This window comes from Lactuca virosa, chromosome 5 (assembly GCF_052849685.1).
Source record: "Lactuca virosa cultivar CGN04683 chromosome 5, Lactuca_virosa_CGN04683_v6, whole genome shotgun sequence".
NCBI lineage: Eukaryota > Viridiplantae > Streptophyta > Magnoliopsida > Asterales > Asteraceae > Lactuca > Lactuca virosa.
Window position 1 is genome coordinate 440,196,391 of NC_136430.1, and position 25,650 is coordinate 440,222,040.

At 34.4% G+C, this 25,650-nt stretch overlaps 2 protein-coding genes across 2 annotated transcripts; both read right to left on the reverse strand.

Annotated features, from left to right (window-relative positions):
- Window positions 1-14,104: 14,104 nt before the first annotated feature.
- LOC145114226 (uncharacterized) lies at window positions 14,105-15,592 on the reverse strand. Its single transcript, XM_079050229.1, has 2 exons — window positions 15,191-15,592; window positions 14,105-14,137 (listed from the first exon to the last, which is right to left on the reverse strand). The coding sequence occupies exons 1-2, from the start codon at window positions 15,590-15,592 to the stop codon at window positions 14,105-14,107; spliced, it is 435 nt and encodes a 144-aa protein (XP_078906355.1).
- A 6,546-nt stretch (window positions 15,593-22,138) lies between these two features.
- LOC145115731 (putative beta-1,3-galactosyltransferase 8) lies at window positions 22,139-25,401 on the reverse strand. Its single transcript, XM_079052088.1, has 8 exons — window positions 25,275-25,401; window positions 24,457-24,651; window positions 24,310-24,374; window positions 23,841-24,043; window positions 23,272-23,617; window positions 22,678-22,803; window positions 22,489-22,598; window positions 22,139-22,336 (listed from the first exon to the last, which is right to left on the reverse strand). Exons 2-8 carry the CDS (start codon window positions 24,643-24,645, stop codon window positions 22,188-22,190), a joined length of 1,188 nt encoding a protein of 395 aa, XP_078908214.1. The 5' UTR covers window positions 24,646-24,651; window positions 25,275-25,401; the 3' UTR covers window positions 22,139-22,187.
- Between the last annotated feature and the right edge of the window lie 249 nt (window positions 25,402-25,650).

The following is a 25,650-nucleotide window of genomic DNA, read 5'->3' on the forward strand; positions in this document are numbered from 1 at the left end:
TCCTTACTTTGTGAAATAGATCAATTGAAAAACTTTTCCAATGATGCTCATTTCACAATTCCCAATCCTTATTATTAGTGTTAGAACACAAGGTTCTTGCTACTACTAGAATATGCTAGATTCTAACATTTTATGCAACGATCATTTCGCAAAGTCATAGCACAAAAGTCACCAAGACTTGGCCAATGAAATTACAAAGTACTCTTATCAAAAAATGTCACAAGATAGTTCCATAGACGCGAAGTCTCACATTCAAAGTACATTCCTTTGAACATCCTTCTTGCATAAAAGTTTCTAATCTAGACATAGACTCTCAACATCCAACTCCCAATATGGAAACATTTCCATATTTGCCATATGACAACTCATTCTTAATAGAATCTTATCTATTCATAATAATGTTGATATGGTCCATCCAATACCATACTTCCAACTACTCACAAGCGACCAATCCTCAACGAACTTTGGATCGTTCTTTGATAGTTGTTTAATTATTTTAGTCAAAACCGATTCTAGTCCTTTTTCCCTTTTAATGTGCTAGACATTTGGAAAATTTAAGAATGGTCAAATATTATAGCATTTGAAATCGATCCTATACCCGAAGCGTATGGGACACGATGCATAATGTTCTTACATAAAGATATGATACTTTATCAATCTTCTGCCATAATATTTTATGTGTCATGTTCTCACAATTCGAACTATGAAGAGGAATGCCGTAATCATAATTGAAATTTAAGAACACACTATGTATCCTTTGACTAAATTTATTAAAATTTCTCAATCTAATCTTTAGATTTTTGAAACGAAGTATAATATTCTCTCCCTTAATTATAGCAAAAATAACTTTTCAACTCATGCAACTTTGCAAATTGAAACTTTTGTTTTTCTATAATTAATATTGCCAACTTGCAATACTTAAAATAATAATAATCATGCTCCCACTAACATGATGATTATATCTATCTTAGCATAACATTTATGCTCCCACTAGCTTTGACACGTATTCAGAAATTAGCTGGACTTCTAGAAACCAATTACTTATCGACTTTCTATTCCAAAGTTCAGATTTCTGAAACCGAGATGCTTTGATAATCCTTTATCTAAGCTTCTCGAACTCATACACCTTTCCTTAGATAACCCATATGTGTGTTTAAACATTTCTAGAACAAGTCTAAAATGTTCAGACCTATTTGCCATTTCCCACAATTCGAACTATGAAGAGGGATGCCGTAATCATAATCGAATTTAAGAAATACAAATTACATAATGCTATCTTCAAAATCTTTCTTAGTGAAAGCGTTTCCTCACAATCATTTTCATGAAGGAGAGAAACCTTATAACACTCATATTTTGTGGTGTATGTGTTCCTATCCATGCGAATTTGTCATAACCATAATCATAAGACAACAATTATGACAAATCCAAACTCTTATGGATCGAACTTGTCCATTCTCAATTTCTTGCCATCAAGAGTCCCACCTTTGCTTCCAAGTTATTTAGCAACTCACCCCTACCTTTCAATGTACTTTCCATTGATCAAGGTGCCTTGCCCCTATGCAACCCATTGAGATCTCATAGAACTCACATGCATAGTTGACCAACCTGTAATGGCACATAAACAATAATATGTGAACACGATAGGTTAGAAACCTCAAGTCGTGTGCTAGTGATTAACTATCAGTTTATTCTTGATTTGTACTTGAAACTTTTCAAGACAATTGAGACTCCCACTGACCTCTTGACATATATGATTCTCTTGTCAGGAACCTTTCCTAGAAAAAACAAATATTCAAGAGTTAGTGTAGTTCTTATCAAGACAAAACACTTCACATAATTGGTCCTAGTTGGTCTTTGTCTTATCCAAGACAGCACAACTTACCAATTTCAAATGTGCAAGATTAACAAAGACTTTTCCAAACTCCACATTTGATGAGTGTTATAAACCTACTTAAGACCTGTCACTCAATTCACAATCTTGGAATATAACTCTAAGACTTGATATTGGAATGAAGTATGATTGACTTCTTGATTTTAACCATTTCTACAATTCTTGATTCCTCTTCTTGGACATACAAATGTACTAAGACTTACTTGGAGGATCAATTGAGACATGGTTTTTTAATCATTAAGACTTATCATAAAACACAATAAAAGGTACTCTCCCTTCTTCTTAGAATAGAGAAACTTTTATCTTTCTGCCTTCTTGATTCTTCTTATTCGTTCTGCTATTGATTGAAACTCTTTCAATCAACTCAAAATTGTACTTAATCTTATAAGTATAACCATATTCACTAAACTTTAGTAAATCATGACGAATATCTTTATCACTCTTGTGGTGGACTTGATCAATGCACAACCTAGTGTACTCGATCTCCTAGTCCTTCTCTTGACACTTTGTCAAAGAATTAGTCTAATTTCCAAATATGAAGTTTCTTATTCATCACGCAACCAAGTTGCATGACTCCAAGTTTCTGTCCAACTGAACTTGGGCGATGAGAATCTTCCTTTATTTGGCAAATTCTCGACATTTCCACAAATAACATAATTAAGAATCAAATCCATTTTTGATAACAATACACAAACATCAATTTTTCATAACGATTTCATTGCAAGGATATATAAAATTATTCAAACCAAAATTTTTTATTTTATTCATAAACGCAGCGGAAAACATGTCCTTACAATACAAAATCAACTGAAAAACTATGTAATCAAATCTATCATAACTTTCTAAGCTTAAAATCTGATCTTCGAATCCATGCGATCGTGATCCATTTCTTCGTGATCAGACTCATCTTGCTTTTCCATCAAGCTTCCTCTCTTTTCTCTGATCCTGCAAAACATTCAAATGTAATCTTATCACATTATGTATTAAGAATCAATGAATAGGAACTTAATGGAGTTAGATAGTGGATTTTACCTGAAGCAGAGCCATACGTCTTGACTCTCCCATCTCTTAGATCTCTCAGGTAAATAGGGCAGCTTCGTCTCCAATGCCCCTTCTCTTGGCAATAGAAACAAATGGACTCTTTTGGAATAGCACAAGGAACTATCTCAGAATTTACCTTTTCTGGATTTCCAATGTCACCATTTTCAATGTCCATTGAAGTTTGGGAGTTTGATTCACAAGACAAATTTGCTTGATCAGTACGTCAGATCATTGTTGATTCAGCTGCAATCAGCAAATAGGTCAAATCAATGAGGGTCACGTCGTGAACCATCGTATAGTACTCTCTTACGAACTCACTATACGAATCAGGAAGTGACTGAAGAACCCAGTCAACAGCCAACATCTCTGAGATATCGACACCCAACATCCTTAACCTATCAATGTGTGACTTCATCTCTAAGACGTGTGCACACACAGGTTTCCCATCTTCGTGCTTACGTGCCAATAGGGATTGAGTGAGCTTGAACTTTTCAAGCCTTTGAACTTGTGGGTCAGGGAGAACAATTGGAGGAGGTGGAGGAAGTGAAGCATGACTCTCATTTCCTTGATCATATCTTGGAATGCCATCTTCATTTGGAAAGCTTGTTCCAATGGATTTGGGAAGACCATTGTTAGATTCAGACATCTACAAAACGGGAGAAATTCAAGTCAGGTTGATTAGAATCCTTGATGTAACACCCAAACGAAACATCAAGGCTAGGATCCAACACAATATTCCACAAATTGGAAGAGGGATGCCGTAATCCAATTTGCAGAATATTTGAAGGTAGGTAAATGACGATTTACCAATTTCCACCATGAAAAACAAGAAAGAAGGTTAAGTTTTAAATGTATTGGAAACTCCTAGATCTTTTGAGATTCATTGAACTTTTCAATGGCATGTTTAAATCTCGGATTATGTTCTTCTATTTGTGACTGGGATGCCGAGGATCACAAACAAGATGTGAATAACCATGCAAATGTGCTTGGTAACCTCATTGTCTTTATCATTAACTATTGATGTGCTGGTAAACCACACACGCTCCATCAAAATGACAATTATGAGATACCTATTACTACTCTTTATTAGTGCCTTTTAGTGTGCTGGTTAACCACACACGCTCCACTAACGACCAATAAAGCAGAATGTGCAATTTCATGGATTAGCATACTTTTCACATTTTTCCTAAAGTAACTAGAGTTGGGATTTTGTAAAATAATGTTCTAGTACTTTCTTTAATAACATTATACTTTTAATGAGATGTAGTTGTCCTATCAAACCCGTTCTGCTAACGACCCTTCACTAATCAAGGAAGCGGTGGGTGAGAGTGGACACCCATTCAACTACCATTTTATAGGCAGTTTCCTTATACCCCCCTTATAGACTAGCTTCGTGAATGAGGCATACTAGCGATTTGACTGACCATATTCTTATACATATATAATATTAAACTTTTAATTATAATATATATATAAGGTGTGTTTTAAACTTTTTAAAACTTTAAGGTTTATATATAAATTTCGAAAATTAAGCCATTAATTTTAAATTTAAAATAAACCAAATAACTAGATTTAATATTTATCTATTAATTAACTTTTAATCAACCTTGTAAGGATTATCTAATCAAATTAAACAATTAATTTAATCATAATCCTTATCCCTCTAAATTTCGAAAATTAGGGTAAAGGATAATATCCTTATTCTTCTCAATTATCCAATTAGGCAATAATTATCCAAAAAATGATAAAACCCTAAAATAACTAGCAAATTTCGAAATTTAGGGGATGAGATGATTAACTTTTAATCAATTTATTAAATCTTGTAAGGATTATCTAATCAAATTAAACAATTAATTTAATCCTAATCCATATCCCTTCTAGATTTCAAAAATATGGGGATAGGATAATTTCCTTATTTTTCTCAATTATCCAATAAGGCAACTATTATCCAAAACAAGGAAACCCTAAAAGGGATAAGCAAATTTCGAAATTTTAAAGGGAGGAGGCTAGGGTTTTCAAAACCCTAACCCTAATTTCGATTAGGGTTCATGGAAGCTAGGGTTTTCGAAAACCCTTTGAACCAAAACCCTAAAATCGAAAATTTTGGCCTTTAGGGTTTAATGGCTATAAACCCTAATTTGCAATTCAACCATTATAGCAGTTCAATTTAAAACAAATTTGTCTCTGATACCACTGATGGGTTTTTAAGTAAAACAAATAAACTAGAAAACAATTCCTAAGTTCACATGCAACCTACTTTGGATCTATGTTTTAACTATTGAACATATAACTTTGAATTTCAAAACAAGAACCCTAGAGGAGAGAGGCTAATTTTGAAATTAACAAACTAGGGTTTAGGAGCTACATACCTTTCAATTGTTATAGCAAACAATTGACAATCCTCTTGATCTTGATCTTGATCTTCTTGGAAGCTTAGCACCACAAATGTAATGCCTCTAATGGAATCACACCCATGAACTAGCAAGAAGGAAACTAGAAGGAGAGAGGGTGGAGGGAGTATGCAATTTCGGCCCTAGGGTTTCTTCAAAGAAGGAGTGACCAAATTTAGGAGCTGGGAGGCTCGTTATATAGCTGACGGATCTAGGGTTTAGGGAAAACCCTAATACTCCTTTGCTTGGGGCCTAAGTTAATCCAAGGCCTTATCCAAGCCCCCTTGGACGAAATCCTTAGGGTTTCCCCTATAGATTTCGTCCACCTCCTTCCAAGGAGGTTCTGGAGCCTTCCACTCAACTATTAGATAATTGCAAACTAGTCCCTGCACTTTATAATTAATATTTTTAACCCCAAAATAAATTCTGATTAATTTCTGGCTAACTATTAATTAAACATAATGATTTCTAATTAATATATTAATCTTTTAACATATTAATAAATCATTTATATTAATTTATTAATCTTATAAATTAATATCTCTCCTTTCATAATTTCCTTGTCCAGTTGCTAGGTTTGAGGGCAACCCAAAAGGACTGTGCTGCTATCAATTCAAGTACATACCAATTATAGTTATGGGCTTAGACACCTAATCCAACACCATTGTGGTGGAAATTGCATTTATCACACTTGGGTAGAGAACCCGCGTAAGCCCTTGCAGGTGTTGGTGTGGTTGAGGCTGGTGCAGCGGGGGCTGGTATGAACTGAGTGGTAGCAGCATGGACTGCCACAGCTTGCTGCTTTTCAGATGAATCTTGATTCTGTCACCCCTTTCTTTTGTTTCCCCGGTTTTTCTCCTTCTTTTTTCAGCGTCAGCAGTCTTCGCGCCCTTGTTATCCCCATGATCGTACAATTTCTGTGCTAGGCGTTTAGAACTATTGAACGTTGAGGGGTTCGCAGCGATCACATTCCCATGGATTGGAGGTGTTAACCCCTAAATAAAGCGTTCGATCTTTTTGCCCTCAGAAGTTATCATTCCAGGGCACAGAAGTGCCAGCTCACTGAATCTGGCGATGTATGCTTCGATATCGGAATTCTGCACGGCCAGGTTCCACAATTCATGCTCAAGCTTTTGTACTTCGCCTCGGGGATAGTATGCTTCCAACATCTTTGATTTAAGATCTTCCCATGACATGGCGTTGGCGATCGGGAGAGTTAGGTCCTTGATGTGGTCGTTCCACCACGAAAGCGCCCTGCCAGCAAAGGTACAGGCTGCGAACTTCACATTGCTCTCTTTGGGGCAGCCGCAGATTTCGAAGAGCGATTTAATTTTCTCGAACCACCGAATGAGAGATATCACGCCCCTACTTCCATTGAAGGTCTTCGGTTTTTCATTTGTGAAGTCCTTGTAAGTTCATGTTTTCTGGTGTTCGGGGTTAGTCCCGTGGTTGGAACTCCCCGTTCCTTGTCCGTTGCCTCCTCCATTGGTACCCTGGTTGATATGTGCTAAAGTTGACGTAACCGCAGCCGAGACTGCCGTCTGGAAAGCAACAGAGTTTATCTTCGGTGGAGGCGGCGGCGGCGGTGGTGCTGTAGTGTTTTTGCGGATATATCTTCGTGGCATTTTCCTTCTATGAGACAGGAATGGCAATGAGTTTATGAATCCTTTTTGTTTCTAACGGTTATGGTGGTTCGATTGTACTTATAATTGAATTGTATTATATCAAATATAAATAAAGAGAGAGAACATAGAAGATAACAACATCACAAATAAAACACAAAACTGCACACCTTGGCCTTTGAAAGGCCTACACTACATAGAGAAAATAAACATTTGCCAGCATAACGACTCTATGAGTAGTGTAATCACTTAATCGTAGGGTGAGTCCTACATACATAAAGTAAAAGAAAAGAGATTCCCTGATGGGTTTTGAGCATTCTAACACTCCTAAGGTGTGCATGCAACCCTAGAAACCTTGGATCTATGTTTTCTCTATTATACATGCAAAATTTCATTTTCCAAGGTTTCATCCTAACTAGCATACCATGAAGTATATGTAATACAAAATCTAGTAGAATGACATACCTTTTCTTGTAGCTTGATTCCTTAAGCCTTTAAGAGCCTAGCACCCCAAGTGTGATGCCTCAAATGCTTCACACAACACCACCAACAATTAGAAGAACTTAAGAGAAGTATGCTTGGACTCACAAAATCGGCTAGCCCTCTTTGCTATCACTTAAGTGACAATTTTGGATGTCATGGAGTACTTTATATAATGTGACAAACTAGGGTTACACCATGTAAACCCTAATGACCTTCCATATACCTCATGCTCCATGGGTTAAAACCTCCATGGAGTATCCATGGGTCACCACATGGGTTTAGCCCAACATAAAGGATTATGGATTATAAGACCACTATATAAGAATGAATGATTTACACAATCAATCCCCATTTATTTAATTAGTCTTTTTTTATCACAAAATTAATTCCAAACTAATTTTTGATCAATACAAATTAAATAATATGATTTCATATTAATATATTAGAACTTATAATATATTAATAAATCATAAATATCCTATTCTCAAAAGTCCATCCTTACAAATTGTTCCGGTGCCATGCAACCCAAATGGACCATGCTACTCTCGGGTCAAGTACATACCAATTATAGTTATGGGCTTAGACACTAAATCCAATAGTCCCATCGATAGAAGCGGTGAGTAGGATGGATCCTACTCGCGGCGGGAGGTATCTGGTGGTGCCGATGACGAAGTGGAAGTGCCTTGGAGTCTAGCTAGCCGGCGCTCAGTAACCTGTATCCTTGCCTCGAGTGCGACCTGCCGCTCCTGGTAGTCTCGCACTATGTCCCGGGTCTGCCTTTCCGCGCGTTCCACCGCGGCTCTCATCGCATCCATCTGATTGGTGGTCGCCTGGGCCTGGTCACCGATATCCCGGGTCCTCCTGACCATCACCAGAAGGGCTCGGTCCGCCGGCCCTCCATGTCTGAGGTCGAAAAATCCCTGCTCCATGCCAAACGGTGGACACAACCCCTTCTTCCTGCTCCATCTCCAAATATCGTGGGCCCACGGGGGCATATGTCCATTGGGGCCCATCCTATGCGCAGGCACCCTAGCCATGTAGGGTGGGTCAATGAATTCAGACTCTGCGTCCGAGTCATCTCCGTCACTCTCTGCATCCTCCTCGATGTCCTCATTGACCTCCTCGTCAATTTCTTCTTCTTCCGGGTCTTCCATGGGCTCTTCTTCTGGGTCCTCCTCCGGCTCTGCCTCTAACCATCCCCCATTCCCCTAATCGGGGAAGTAGGGGTCTCCAGGAAGATGAAAACCAGCCATAGCGTCTGTACGAGAATATGAGTACAAAAGAAGATATAAGAAAATACATGAAGACTCCACATAATACCAAAATACTCCTATAATATCTTTAATTGTTTATGTTCGGTTCCTTAAATCTTTTGGGTATTAGGTTGGTAAGTTTTAGATTAACTGTCCACCCCGGTCACTCCCAAACAAATGTTGGTCATATTTTGAATAAATATAGTTGATCAGGCTATATTAACCCCAATAAGATTACATAACTGCTTGGGTTTAACCGCGATGTCCAACTCTTCTAAAGACTTTTAATTGTTTCTTATTTGTTGTTCAGAGTGTTTTAGTCCCATTGTATTTATAGTTGCATATCTTGTATGGTTAGATATGCTAGTTCACTATAAACAATGCTCTGATACCAATCTGTCACACCCCCGAACCGGGACGGCGGAAACGTCCAGGGACGGGTGACTTCATCTTGTAATATCATAACAATTGAATATAAATGAAACATAGAAACCATCATAATCATACATTAACGATATCAACATGCATTGTTTACATCATTGTGTTTGTTTACGAAATACATCCAAAATAACATAATGTATGATAATTCAAAAATACAACGTATATCCAAATTCCGTAGCTGCCGACCTGCTTATTAAGTTCCTGAGAATACAAGTCGTTTTGAAAAGCGTCAACATAGAATGTTGGTGAGTTCATAAGCATGTTTGTAAGAAAACTTGTAATGGTTTGTGACTTCCAGGAAATCCAATATTTTCTTGTAAAAATATTTGTGAGTCTCATTTTAAATCATGTATAATTGCATGTTTATTCTTTGTTTACCTTGTTTGAAAGTGTATAGAGAGTGTTCCCAGAAAATCCTATATTTACTGTTTTACAAAAAGTTGTGGTCTTAAACCCTAATACCCGAGTAGTGAATTTACACACAAAATAGTCAACACATAGTTTTGTACTTCATAAAATGAGTGGAGTATATGTTTTGCGTAAATTTTAATATAATATTGTTATTCTCTATGTGAGTCGTTACAACCATACTAATATGACGAGAGCGCCTGTTTTGACGTTTTTCAGGCGTCGGTTTCTAAAGATAATTGTCACCCTAGACTGACATGTCCAGCTGTAGCGAGCAACTCAGGTGTGGGGGTGTCAACCCCATATAGATCTATACACAATATCTTGATCTTCCTCCAGGAGACTCTGGTTATAACTACAAGACTTACTATGTACACTAGATAGGTACGAGTGAATGAGTGCCTCACAAGAGTCTTAACGGAATTTACGCGAATATTAAATTTCATTATTTAACATTATAAATAATGTTACGAGTGTATATTTTCGACTAGAAATTTTAAGTATCAAAATAGTCATTATTACCATAAGTGTCAAGAATAGCCCATTTTTACCATTGTTGTCAAAATAACCCAATTCTACCAAAATTGTCATTAAAGGCCCAATTTTACTAAAATTGTCAATAATGGCCCAATTTTACTAAAATTGTCAATAAAGGCCCAATTAAAATAAAATTGTCGCATAAGGCCCAATTTTTCCCCAAATTGCCATAAGAGGTCCATTTTTACTAAAATGTTTATAAATGACCCATGTTTACTAAAAAGACCATTTTCGACCCATTTTAACTAAATTGTTCAAAAATGGCCCATGTTTACTAAAAAGTCCATTTTCGGCCCATTTTTACCATAAAATCAAGAATAACCCAATTTTTACTTTTATTGCCAAAAATTGTCCCTCTTTACCGAAAATAACCAAAAATACGCCATTTCTCATTTTATTGTCAAATAGGTTCCATTTTTACGTTTTCTTTAGTCTCATGGTGATTTCTAAAACATTTTTAATATATCAACCAAACATAAGAAGTCACACAAGGTAACTTGTTTCCAACAACTTAAGACTTGGATGGATATCTAGTTTGTGGACCTTTAGAATGATATCATAAAATTTCACACACATAACAAGTAAAATAAATACATGCAAGCAAATATACATAGATCTTTCACAAGACTAGACTTGTATCCTCCCACAAAAGAAAGAAAACTCGAAAAATAGGGGTATGAAGCTCACCTTGGGGCTTTTTCGGTTTTGAAGAGGAAGATGGAGGAGGTTTTCAGCCTAGATTGCTTCCTTGAGTAGATTTTCAAAACCAAGGTGGTTCTAGGAGGCAAAACACGAAAATGATGTTGTATAAGGGATGATCTTAGTAGATTATGTAAGTAAAACATCATAAGTTTGATACGAACTTACCAAGAGATGTGACTTGAAGAAAATTCCTCTTGAAAACACACACACACAACTCACGATTTTTGAAGAGAGAAAAGAGAGAGTTTTTCTTCTTTGAGTTTTAGAGAGAGGATGAGATAAGTGTGGGTGAGTTTTGAAATGAGAAGTGTAGAGCGGTTAAGGGGGGGTGTTCGGCCGATGAGAGGGAGTAGAAGGGGGTAGTAGAGGTTGACTTTAGGTAGGGTTGATGTGAATTTCCTAGTTGTTTGTTGGACATTATGCATGGATGCATGGAGTACAATATTGAGGTGGCATAATATTTGTCCCAAATAGTTTTTTTTTATTAGGTGGGCTAACCGATCGGCCCAAAGGAGAAAAAGAGAAAGAAAATATTTTTGGGCTTGAAGGGCAATCGAGAATACATTGGGCCCAATAAGAATTTTTGACCCATTAAGGCCTATATATGGGTTTTCGGCCCAAAAAGATTAAATGGAAGAGTTTTCGGCCCAATAGGAGGCCCAATATTGATTTTCGGTTCAATGAGCCCAAATAAATGATTTTCGGTCCAACAATGGCCCAAATATGGGTTCTCGACCCATATAAAGGCCAACTAGGGCTTTTGGCCCAAAAAGGGGCCCAATAGCGGTTTTCACGGCCCAAAGATCAATTGGAAGGGCTGCCGGCCCATTAGGGCCCATAAGAAGGTCTTAGTCCATTAAGAGGTTTGGACGAGAATGTTTGGGTTAAGGCCCAAAGTTGAGTGGATATAACTTATTGGGTTTGATTTTGGGCTTACACGAGGAAGTTTCGACTTGAATCACAAATTTGGATGTATAAACTTGTATAGCGTTGAAGTTTGGCTTATACCAAAAGTAGGGTTACATGATTACACAAAGAAATTATCTTGTATAAAGATAGAAATCCTAGCCCTAATTTGCTAGTTGTGACAGAAAGGTATCGATTAGTATTAATTTTTTAAAAACCTCAAACTACCTAAGTTGAACTACCAAAAACTCGAAAGTTTTACCTGATCAACACCCCAGGTGATGGTGGTCGCGGTGTTACAAATTATGTTATCTTCTAAATATTTAAAATAAATTAGGAGAGGTGGGATGGGTGAGATTTTTTTATTTAAATTAACAAAGAAAACAAGTAAAATAAATTATACAATTATAAAATTAATAATCAAATAAAAAGAATTAATCTAAATAAAAAAGAAGTTAAAAGAAATTAATAATCCAATAGTAATATTTATGAATATATAAATATTATATATTAAAACTGATATTTATTAACATATAATAATCCATTAAAATGAATGTTGAGTCAAGAAATATTGAATCTGATGATGTGACATTTCTGATTGAGAAGGTGTAGAAAAATAGATAGAGAAGTTGTGTTGTCAATATCGAAGGTGAAGAACCTTTGATATATCTATCTATTTTAATGTGAACATTAAGGTTGTACGTTAGGCCTTAGTCGTACTATGTATTTTGAATCTGTTGAGGGTACTACTATAAATAGTGTTGTAGTCTTAAGTGTTAGGAGAGGGGGTTCATACATTGCCAAACTTGTACACTTAAGATTACCTTCCATACATCAATTGAGCTAAACAAAATTATTTACATCTTGTGTTCTTTCTATAATCGTTTGATTCATGCTTTATTATTCTTAATTCCGCAATGTCATTTCTATGGGATCCTATATGTGGTATTAGAGCTTAATTTTGGAGGTTTAAGCAACTATTTCAATAACAACGATCCTAAATGATAATTTGATCTCGTTAATCTTACATCCTTCTTAAGTGTTGTAAGTATTCTGTTTTTGGAAGGAATTCTTGTTCTAGAAATTAAATTCTACTTATTGTTCCATTCAGATTTGATTTTCTCTCTCTAGAACTTTTTTCAGATCTTGTTTCTTATTCGAAAATTCATTCAGATATGTGATAGATTCGTGTTTTAGAAGCGATATTGTTAAAGAGATTCATATTTATATTTACGGCACCAACAATTCCAATCGCTTGAACAAGATCAGCACAATAAGGTCCTTTTTCGACCGATCGCCAAAGATCTTCATCAATACCGTTGAGATAGTTTTCCATACGATCCACCCATTGATCGTAATACTTTGAAAGTAGCATCAGAGTTTTTGTTGCAGATCCAAGAAAGTTTGCATAGTTCATCACAGTGTTGACATTCAGCTTCTCCATTTGATCAAATAAAAAGAGGAAAATCTTGAAGAAAAAAAGGAAATCGGATACAAAACGATTGACAAAACAAACACATAATCTTTTAATCACAAGGATCGAATGAATAATTATGTTTCAACTTGCGAAATAATTGAATCGAAGCAAATGATTCAGTTAAGATGAAAATGTGAAAAAGATTCTTCAAACGAGGTGTAGATTCCTGCTCTAATACCAATTGAAAGGATGTTTTAACAATCGTAAATGTAAATCTGATTATGTATGAACACCGAGATCTAAATATGATTCTGATTCAACTCTATTATCAAGAATTAGTACAAGTGAACTTGCAATGAGAGAGAAAGTTCAGTGTGTAAGAGTGTAAAAGTTACAACCCACTTATGTACCTACCCTATTTATAGGATACCCGCAGATACAAAAAATATTAGGACTTTGACACTGAATGGTGAACCTCTAACTGTGCCTAGTAAATACATTCATAACGAAGTCTTGTGGACCTTCGTCATTTACAAACATTCGTAATCAAGATAACTACCTAAGGTTCAACATATCACAACATAGATAGACTCTACATTTAGGGGGAGAATGCCACGGAAGAAAAGCATGTTCCTTATTAGATCCAAAATTTAGGGGGAGAATGTTAAATCAAGAAATATTGAATCTGATGATGTGACATTTCTAATTGAGACTGTGTTGAAAATAGATAGAGAAGTTGTGTTGTTTAAATTGAAGGTGATAAAACTTTTATATATCTATCTATTTTAGTGTGAACATTGAGGTTGTACTTTAGGCCTTAGTCACATTATGTATTTTGAGTCTATTGAGGGCACTACTATAAATAGTGTTGTAGTCTTAAATGTTAGGAGAGAGAGTTCATATATTGCCAAACTTGTACACTTAAGAATACCTTCCAGACATCAATTGAGCTAAACAAAATTATTTACATCTTGTGTTCTTTCTATTATCATTTGATTCATGCTTGATTGTTCTTAATTACGCAATGTCATTTCCATGGGATCTTCCTAAAAAATTAAAAAAAGAAATAATTAAATAAAATTAATAATCCAATAAAATATACTTATTAATATATAAATATTATAGATTAAAAAATATATTTAATAATATATAGTAATATAATTAAAAAAAATTAATCCAATAAAAAAAATTAAAAAGGAATTAATTAAAAGAATTATTGTATATTAATTAAATAAAATTAAAAAGAAGAAATGCAGAATTGATCTTTGTAGTTTGGTTGCAGAAATAGTCCCTAAGGGTAAAATTATCATTTTAAAAAAGTTAACAACCAAGCTGTTAAATTTAACAATTTTGGACCAAAAATGCACAGTGTATCCAAAATTGGACCACAGATGCACCACAAAACACTTTTTGACCTAAACCATATAATTTTAACAATCACATGGACCATTTTTGCAATTTTTTCAAGACCAAACTATCCTCACACTAACGGAATAAAATTAATGGTTTTAGCAAAAAGTATCATTCATGCAAGTTCTGGAAACCACAGGGACCATGTTCGTCAAAAAAAAGCAAGGACTGAGTTTGTGATCTTTAGTAAACCATAGGGACCTTTTTTGTAATTTTATCTTATTTTAATGGAATGTAAATTGTAATATATATCTATAAAAAATTTAATCGTAAGAAATCCATGATTTTTTTAATAAGTAATATTGATTGATATCAAATATAGCTCAATACATATCTATGTAAGGCAAACGGGCAACAAGCTGCACCGCTAGCCCTTTCTGGATGGCAAAACAAATTCTTTTGAAAACAACATCTGTGGATCTAGGAGATATAACATTAGAATGCATGACTCGTTGGACTCTGTTGAGGAGCTCCACCGCCTCTGGCGCGAGAAAACCAAATGTATCAAATGCAAAAGGTACAAACACATGCTGATTTTCTATACATGCAATCTCGTGCTTTGCCACTTTGCACGCAACAGCTTTCAAAGCGGCATGCCCTGCTGTGAAACCCCCACTCCTCAAAACGACGAGAGGAGAGACCCCAGTAAGATCCACACAAGCGTGCTTCCCTCCTATCCATCCAAAGACCAAAATGTCAGTCGGCTTGAGTGTGGATCTTCCATCCTGCGGGTCCGTCAAAAAGTTCACTGACCCTTCTTTCTTCACAGCAATACCAGCACGCTGACAAGCATCAAAGAGAACACCCCTAACCACATCATGTCGGTACTTGAAACCAGGGAGCTCTCTACCAAGAACCGCATGTTCCCCAAAAGTGTCCAAACATGCCTTGCGACAAACTGGGCATATTTCGTCAATTGGGAATAGAGGAATCATGAGGCGGTAACGAAGGATAGTTCGGTACTCTACAGGAGACATGTGTTGGCCAAGGCCATCAATATGAATAGTTAGCAGAAAATCCTGAGCATGAGGTGCCCAAAGACACTCAAAAACTGCTTTCTGTCTAATAGTCATGTCGAAGTCGACTTCCATATCTTTGACGATTTTGCTAAAAATGGCACACGCCAATGCTTTTTGGGATTTAGGGGGGTGTCCTAATTAGTGAAACCGCTACAGTCAAATCCCGGAATCGTATCGCGAAGACGAGTCAAAGCACATAGGTAATCAAATTCCATACCATATATGCCACTGTCACGTAAGATGTGGTCTTGTAATGCCCATGATTGGGCGCTCGAGACTACAAATGCGTAGGAGGAAACCTCATACCACTATATACTCGATAGACCTGCACAATCTTTTGTCAAAAAAACAAACCTGCCTATTCTATGTGCATCAGTTGGCATGTCCTTAAACCAAAGAAAAATTTTGCAATTCCCATACATGATCGAAGCAAAAGGAGCTCACTTTGTGGGTCACATAGTTGTGGAAGAAGACCCATCAAATCAACAGCATTGACCGCTCTCATCATGGCCAGGCCGCTAATAAACCCCGCGTCTTTGCTACCAGTCCCCTAAGGAGCTTCACCCCCAAAGAAGGTAAAAGTAATATGGATTGTTTTTATTATAATCTCATTTAGGTTTAATGACCTTTTATTATGTTTAATTGTTTCCTTTTTGTGGATAAGAAGTTTTACAACTACATATAAAATATAATATGGAATAGAGTTAAGATTACCACATGATAATTTTTCATAGCTCATATTTATGTTAATTCATCCCATACCTACCCTGAGGCCGATGTTAATTGCATCTGTATTTCTAATTATATTTTCATTTTGTAAAATTCTTGATGCATGTAATCTTACTCAATAAATCAACATTCCTAATTTATTTTCAATAGTTGAATACTTTTTTTTTCTATGCGGCTCAACAAGTTGGAAGATGTTGTTGGTCTGCTTTCTAGGTGAAATTAATTGTGAATTATTTGGAACATATTTCTGTAAACTCATTGAATAGTAAAGTATGTTTCTATTTTATGTTATGTATTATGTTTTAGTTCCCAACACCAATAACAACTGTCTTATAAGACCATCCATATCAGTGCAATACAACTAGTCTTTCAAACTTGACACATCAGATTTTATAATTACCTCTACATCAGTGCAATAACAACCTTCTTTCAAATGTGGTCCTCACTGCCACATCAATAACTACTTTATTTTTTTATAAGATATTTACTTTAATATTAATTCAATAATAAAATAGTATAAGTAATGACCATGTGTAATCTAAATAAAAACAATTATTAAAATAAATACTCATCAAATAATAACGAACTTGACCATTAGTCTATAAAAAAATAATGTTGAAAACAATATTTGATGATCGAACCTATCGTGCTTAAAATAATGTAAAGGAAATTGATTAATTAGAATGTTAATAAAAATAAGGATATAATATATAAATAGTATTATATAAAGATGATGGGTCCCATTTATGATTTGCAAGCCTTTCATCTGCTGAAAGACATATGCTTAGTTGGCTTGCAAACGAAGTCTACATGTACTTTGAAAGGAGATTGCAAGAGGCGATGTGGATGCTCTAAGATTTGTAAACATTTTTTCTAAACAAACCTCCATGTGTCGTGATTAGCACGACCATTACAAGTCCCTATTATATATATATATATATATATATATATATATATATATATATATATATATATATATATATATATATATATATATATATATATATATATATATACCTCCTTAATTACAAATGAATTTGGAACCAATATGATGACGTCGATGATCAGTTTTGTAATATTTGGATTTTCATGTTTTATAATAATGTTAATAATTTTTATTTGATTTATAGATAATTATACTCATGATATTTTATAATAATAATAATAATAATAATATTAATAATAATAATAATAATAATAATTATTATTATTATTATTTATGATATCCTTAAACAAAATATTAAATGGTTGGTGACGTGGCAATGGGGACAACTTTTGAACGATGAATAATATTGCATTGATGTAGACGTAATTGCAAAACTGATGTGTCATGCTTGAATGACTAATTGACATTGCACGGATGTGGATGATCTTAGTGGTTGGGTTGGCTAAAAAGACATTTTATTTTAAAATAGACATATTGCTCAGTTGTTTAATTATTTTTATCGGTTGAAATTGCATTGTTTTATGAAAAAACTAGTTATAAATAGTTAATCATAAATTGAGTTTTAATATAGGATGTCCATGGATTGTCTATTTAGCAACACCCATTAACGGTTTTGATTAAACTATTAGTGGTTTTTAACCATAGTTGTTAAGATCCCGATATTGATCTTAAGATCTTACGTTTTTACGATCCTGTAAGCCAAAAATGATCCCAATATTACTAGGATCTATATGAAGCAAGATCTCTAGTGAGAAATTAGGATACTGACTAGGATCTTAAGATCTTAACACGATCCAATCCTACCTTTCTAGTTTTATTATATGGTCAAACCTGAAAAATTGGTCTATTCAACTTGAAATCGAGTATCAAAAGTTGTGAAAAGCCTTATAGAGCATCATAACTTCATCAATTCTTCACGAATTAGGCATGTTACACTCTTGATATTTCATTTGGGATCTTAAGCTGATCTTGTTTCTTTTTGTAATAAGATGCTTGATTCCTAATTTTTACGGTTTGTAGCAACAAAAATTATGGTTCATGCTTAAAATGTTAAAGTTGACTTCATATTAACGTCTTAATCAATATCAAGTAATAATGTATACTGCACACCCAAGACCTTAAGAGCAAATTTGAATATAAGTTCATTTTGGTAGGATCTTCTGATCTCATTCCGATTTTATGATCACGATCTTGCAACACATAAAATGATATTAGGTATGATCCCGATCTTGACAGCATTGATTTTAACTAGTGTATTTAGAAAGGTTCTAAAAAGCTTGTCATGGCGCGTCATGGATCCAATGCTTGTACTTGCCAGCAACCTTTAACAAAATAACGTCTTACGTTATTGTAACATCCCCCACTGGCATGTATCATAATATTGCCCGCTTTGGGTTCCCGACATGAAAACTTCCTAGGAGGTCACCCATCCCTGAATTGCTCTTGCCCGAGCACGCTTAATTTTAGAGTTCTTGTGGGATCTGCTGCCCTCACAGCTTTAAAACGTGTTGTGATACACAATGTGGGTGGCTACCTGCACCCGATCCCACATCGGCTGCGAAGAAGAACTAAACATTCCTTATGATGGGTGTGGATACCTTCTCTATCACAACGTGTTTTAAAGTCGAGAGGGCAGCAGATCCCATAAGAACTCTGTAATTAAGTGTGCATAGACGAGAGAAATTCATGGATGGGTGACCCCTTGGGAAGTTTTCATGTCGGGATTCCAAAGTGGACAATATTGTGATACGTGCCGGAGGGGGATGTCACAAATGGTATCATAGTTAGGGCATGTGTCGATGTGTCGATGTGTCACAAATGGTATCATAGCTACCTGCACCTGATCCCACATCGACTTGGAAGGAGAACTAAACATCCCTTATAGGTGGTGTGGATACCTTCTCTCAACCTATATGTTGATTGCATAAATTTTTTGGTAAGACGTTTCCAATTCACGAATGTTGGTATAATTATCATTCCATCCGAAAACTCATTTCATATAACATCAATGCTATGTGTTTTTTTTATATGGATCTTGCTTTTTTTTGTGAAACTTTAGAATTTTGTTTACTTTCAGCTATAGATTGTTAATGGTTATAGGTAATTACCGGTAGTGTAGCTGATGCCTCTAAAACATGACAACTTGCATTCAAAACATGACAATGAGTTCTAAATCTATCAAATTCCTGGTTTAGGGTTTTTATTTGAATGTCTTGACTTGTTATAATCATGTTCCTCTTCCCCCAAAGCTATGTATATCAAGAATTTTTTGAAGAGTTAAGCATTCATTGTCAAATAAATATGGTGTAGGCATTTCTAGTGCTTTAAGGAGTTCTAAATGCTAGACTGGACAATGAATTTGGTTGGCATATGAATCTTTTCTCTTATGAATTCCTGACTAAACAAACAGATGGATGTTTAAATTTCTAGCCTTTAAGTGTGGGACATGATGAGTACAAAATGTCAAATAGTCTCTTGAAAACCGAAGTAGTATGTAAATATCTAAGTAATTGAGGATAAGGGTTGTTAGTTCACACTATAATGAATTAAATTGCAAACTGAAGGAGGATTTGAAAGGCTATATATTTTGTGATATTTCATTCATCTTGTATACTTCTAGAAGAATTGATATGAAGCATAAGGATCTATAGGTAACACAATATCTTAATTTCCTACGCCCCTTCACAAGATTCCTTCATTTTGTCAAATATTAAGATACATTTAAAATATTTCAGTAGCACTCACTTTACTACTTTTTCTACACTTTTTTGGGTTATAAAAAAGTAGAATAGTAGCATTAGGTAAAGTCCAAAACTAGGGGATGATGTGACCTAAACTACACTACTCAAAAGTCAAATCACATTTCTTACATTGTAGGTGGCTATTGGATTCTCTTCTGCAATATCGAGTACATTTTCTCCAATTGTCTGCCATGAAGCAAACATTGATTGATATCACAACTATCACTGTTGTGAACGACATCAAAATCACCATATGTTTCTTGCATCACTACAAGGTAATGAGAATTATATTGTGCTATAAGAGTTTATCTTTTAATTCACATACTTGTTTCAATAAAGATGGATGTTGAAGTTGAGATCTCTCTGATGTGTTTATTTAGATTGAATACATACATCTCTTTTTTTCTTTTAGGTTGTGAAACTTGAGAATGTTTATTTTATTTTATTTATTTATTTGTTTTTTTTTGCTTTCAATCTTAAATTGTTAATGTTATAGATAATTACCTATAGTGAAATTGATGTTTTGTAAACATGGTAATAATGCTATAAATTTATCTATTACATGGTTTAGGGTTAAGTTTTGAATGTGTTGACTTGTTCCAACCATTCTCATCTTTCCAAAATGGAAATCTACTAATTAATTCAACCAAAAACTATATTTTTGGATCTCCAAACCAATTAATGTCTCTTTTGTATGATGGAATGAATTCACAAAGAAATGGAAAAAACAACAAAGATCAAATGAGCATGATAATGGAATGTATCATTAACATGCTATTATTATGTTTGGTTGGTTGGTTCGAATAAATGAAATGATTTATTTAAATAATTTTCTTGTTATATGTAAATAGAGAACTAAAATTAATTAAACTAATAAATTAAGAAAGAAATTTTACTTGATTACTTATAAGCATGTTTCATTTCATAAAAAAATATATGATATATGTATTTCATATAGTTACAAAAGAATTATTTAGCATCCAATAGAATTGCTAGCAAATAAAAATAAAAATACCAAGAAAACTGGACATAAAGTTGTTATAAAAGACATATTTAGTTAATTTTTTTGAAAATAAAAAAAGATTTAATTGAAGTTTTGAATTTCTTTTAGAAATATTAGTATAATTGAAGATTATATAAATGAAAGTAATTTATAATTATAATATATAGTTTCATTAATTGAATGAATAAAAAATGCTCTCCCTTATGGAATCAAAATCAGTTAACGAGAAAAATTCGTATTCCATTTCATTTTGTATCAAACAAACATGATTTTTAGTTTTTTACATTTCTCAGTAATGCTTCATTTCATCCCTAATGGATTACTTCATACCGAAAACCACCTTAAAGATTGGATATCAAGATTCATTAAGTCAAATCAATAACTAAAAAGAATTCTTTTAGATAACTTCTAGATGAAATTAATACGAATAATAGTCTCTCTTCCAAGATCATACAACTCAAGTCATACATTTTCCCTACACCCATGATTTTTATTTGAAGAAAGGCACACATAATCTGATTGCTTGATATGAGGAAGGAATGGAATGGATAGATTAACGGAAGAAGTGAAGTAATGGAATCAGTCCATTACATGATCATCTTTGGTTACTTTTTTCTAAACGACATCTTTGGATATTTGTATGGATAAAATGAACTTTTATGAGTTTTAAAATTTTATTATATGTAAATACAAATATACTCTTAACTCTACTTAATAGATTATATTATTATAATTGATGAATTTTCTATTTACAAGCGTATAAAACAAAAATAAAAAGTTCATTAAAACCAAATAAAATCATAATAAGAATTATATTATCTACCCAATTTTAGAATATAAAATTATAATTTAGTTAAAAGCCTAAAGTTATAAAATAAATGTTTTGTATTGGATTTTTTCTCGATTTCATGGTTAAGTAGAAAAACACTCACTAAGGATAAAAGTTAACAAACAGAAAAGAACGGCATTTTCAAGAATGATCTATTCCATTCTATCACACAAAACAAATAGTATTTTTTTTATTCCAATGGTATTAACCATTCCACTCTATTCTCAATTGCATCATACCAAACACTATATGTATTCTATTAATCACAAGTCATAAAAATATTATGGTAAAATAAAAATCAAGAACCTAGTGAAAACATATAAGAGACAGATTGAAAAAGAGCTTATGTATTGATCCAATTTCTCGCCTCTTCTCCAAATAGTTGCTTATTATTTTTCACTGTTGACATTAATTACCCTTTATAGATCAACATTCCAAACAGCACCATCTCCCTCTCCACAAGAGTTATGAACAAATTTCATCCTCTCAACCGATTTGCATATTCCACTGCATGACCAATCAAATGCAGCTACACATACATTCCCTACTTGTTTTTTCCATTCGCAATCTGCAGTTCACATATAACGACCAATAGTCAATAATTTGACATACATACATACATGCTCAGTTTTTTACACAGGATATGAAATCACATAACAATACTAATAAATATCGGGACTAATGTTGTTAATAGGAGAAAAATGAAATATTTTTAGTGACCTGGAGGTGTTCCACAACACATGGAACGATCATCTATGTGTTGAACATCCAATCCAATTAACCATGAGCCTAAAGAGACATCTTCGTTGGCGTACCTATGCAAAATACCCCTGTAAAAGAACAAGAACACTAAATGAACATGTCTTTAATGAAGGTAAGAGATGAAACTTGTTATGTGTTATGACTTACGAGTTGATGGAAATATATGTTGCTAAATCCTTGGAGATGGCATATATCTGTCCAGTTGCATGTCGGAAGTACTTGTTCCCTTCTTCCCCAAATTTCCAATATTCCGGTTCGTGGTATCTTACCCCTCTGCTCAATTTAGTTTTCAAAATAAACATTTAGGTGTTGGTTCTTTTTAGCTTAATAGATTTAATACAGAGAGAACTTAACATGCTGAGTTATATGATGAGTTTTTTTTTTGCTTAGTACTTAAAGAACCACTTAATAAAGGAAGTCATGAATATGAGACTTTTTCTCGTTAAGTCATATTAACAAATTTCCCCCATATTTTCCTTTCCATTTCCTAATGACTGCTGTCATTTCCCCCTAACAAGTTTTAATAATCATTTATCTGGAAAACTCTATATCTAAACAAGGGGGGGGGGGGGGGGGGTATTATTTTCTCTACAAGTCGTGAAATGAAGAAACAGGGCCTTGGTGCTCACTTTTTAGCTCTGAAATGATTAAATCCAATGTACGATACAATATGCATAATTTCCATTCCAGCACAAACAAAAAGAATCAAATTATAGAAATGATGAGAGAAAGGAAACCGACTTTTGAAAGAGCACGGGTCCCGACTTCATGCATCCTAGATAAGTTCTTGGTTTAGATCTATAGCGTGCAAGTTCAGTCACAAGCATACCCAAATTTACATGTACATCATCATCCACCTTCACATAAAACTCCGCATCCCAAATGGAGACAGCTGTCGAAAAATACAATTGTGTCTTTGTGGAGAGCTCATGGTACCCCTCCACATGATTCAACCTCAAAAAATCATGATACTTTTCCTCCTCTATGTCAATGGCTTGATCAAGAACACCTCCAGGTGTTGCACTGTGTCCTATCACAAACCTTATTATGATCCCTTTTTCTTTTGCCAATTTATTTAGTTTTGCTCCTGCATAGTGTCAATATGTAATTTTAGCTATTTTCCATTTTGCTAAATAGTAAAATGGGTATACCCTATAATGGGTCCCACAACCAACATAGGGTAGGTCCCTACCGATAGGTCCCATAACTTATGGTTCTCATTTACTTACAGTTGGGGCAAGCATTTGGAATGATATACTGAATAGTAAAAAAAACAAATTTAGGTAAGGTAATATGAATAAAAGGTGAACCAGTAAGCATCCATGTTTCTCGAAGGGAGTCTCGACGTTTCTTGCTGCTAAAAGCTGTATTAATACCAATGACAACAAATGCTTTTTGTAGAGATGTCTTGTTAGATGCCTCCATTCTTTCTGACATAAATTTGGGCCCGAGTAGACTTACACGTGCTACTTCTAGTTCCATCTCTAATGTGGATATTGTTTTGTCCAATGATCTAGATAAATACACAAAAAGATAGTGGATCTTTGAGTAATATTCTACACATTTAAATACTAGTGCTAACGTAGGTCAAGACAAAACAAAACAAAACAAGACAGTCTTGTATAAAGCTTTGTTTGATGGTGAATTGGACAAGACAAAAAATGCAATTCTTTGGTACCACCCAAAAATGTGGAATAAAGATTGTGTTTTTGGTCTCTCAAATATTGCCCTAGGACATGTCATGTCCTTTATAACAAACAAATCTAGCCATGGAATTACTGGATGGCTTGATGAGTCTTGGCGACTTCTCCCATGATATCTCCTGAATTATCTTCGACCAATTTCTGGTAGAAAGAAACTATTCGTTGTTGATTAGAAATAAATTTGGATTTGATAAAAATGAAGATTCAAGTTCTGAGTACTTACACGCTTTCGGTCACATTCTTTAGATGATAATAATCTCATCTTCTGTTCATAATTCTTGAAATGAACTTCATTAAGTATGGGTGCGTATGGCCATGTGTGTCTAGTGAAAAGTGTTCCAACAAGAAAACTGGCAATGCATAACGTCAAAATGATCTTCCCTGGAACTGACTTTCCCCTCATTTTCAACATTTATTCCTATAATTTTTTTTTTTTGGCAAAAACTGGGCAAATTATGAGGTGTACCAATGTTGCAGTAGGAGGATATGATATAAGGCTTCATTTGTTACGTGTATATGTCAAAAAAAATAGGTTGCACTGTGGTTGGATGCACTGAACTTGGATCGGAAGCAATGTGAATGAGATAAAAATTGCAATATTTTTTCACATTCAAAAATTTTGGAACAAGGTCACACACTTAATCTTTCATGTGTGCAAAAGATGGAATGCATTCTTCATCTTTATTTGAAAATAACCATAGAAAAGCTTCTCTAGTCTCATCTAATACAATCACATCCATTCCCGTCTAATAAACAAAGCCTTGAGATATGTTTTTAACATAGGAAATAAACAGCATGGATAAGCTTTCTAGGACTCTTTTTAATTATCAAGATGGGCATTTATGTATTTTGTACACATGAGATATCGAGAGTGAGTCATTGTCCCACCTTTTTGGATGACAATTTTTTGTCCGATTGACATAGGGACGGTCCTGTCCAATCATGTCATATCTTGTGTAAAACATAAGCTAACGTTAAAAAACAAATTCATATAAATATGCATATATAGAGATATGGTATCTTTGTTGATGATGAAGGTACCTTTGTTGGGTCGAATGTTTAAAAATGAGTGATCATTGGTTGACTGAGCTAGAAACTTGGAAACTAGTAGGTAGTAGGCATGTGGTTGACATATATAGCTACTGGGGCGGAAGCCAGTAAATTCTTGATATGCTTGATACACGTAGAAAACTAGAAATAGAATATAGATATTATTAGAGGAGAGATGTGGGCAGGCGGCAAGGGGTGTGTGCTCTTTTAATCATGTGGGATTCATGGTTCAACCAACCAAAGAAACTGCCTTGAGTTGAGATTCAAACTAGACCAACCCACCCTGAGTTAAGTTATCATTGTACATGACGCAACCACTTCCTCTATCTTTCTTTCATTATACACTTACCTCCCCTCCCGCCAAAAA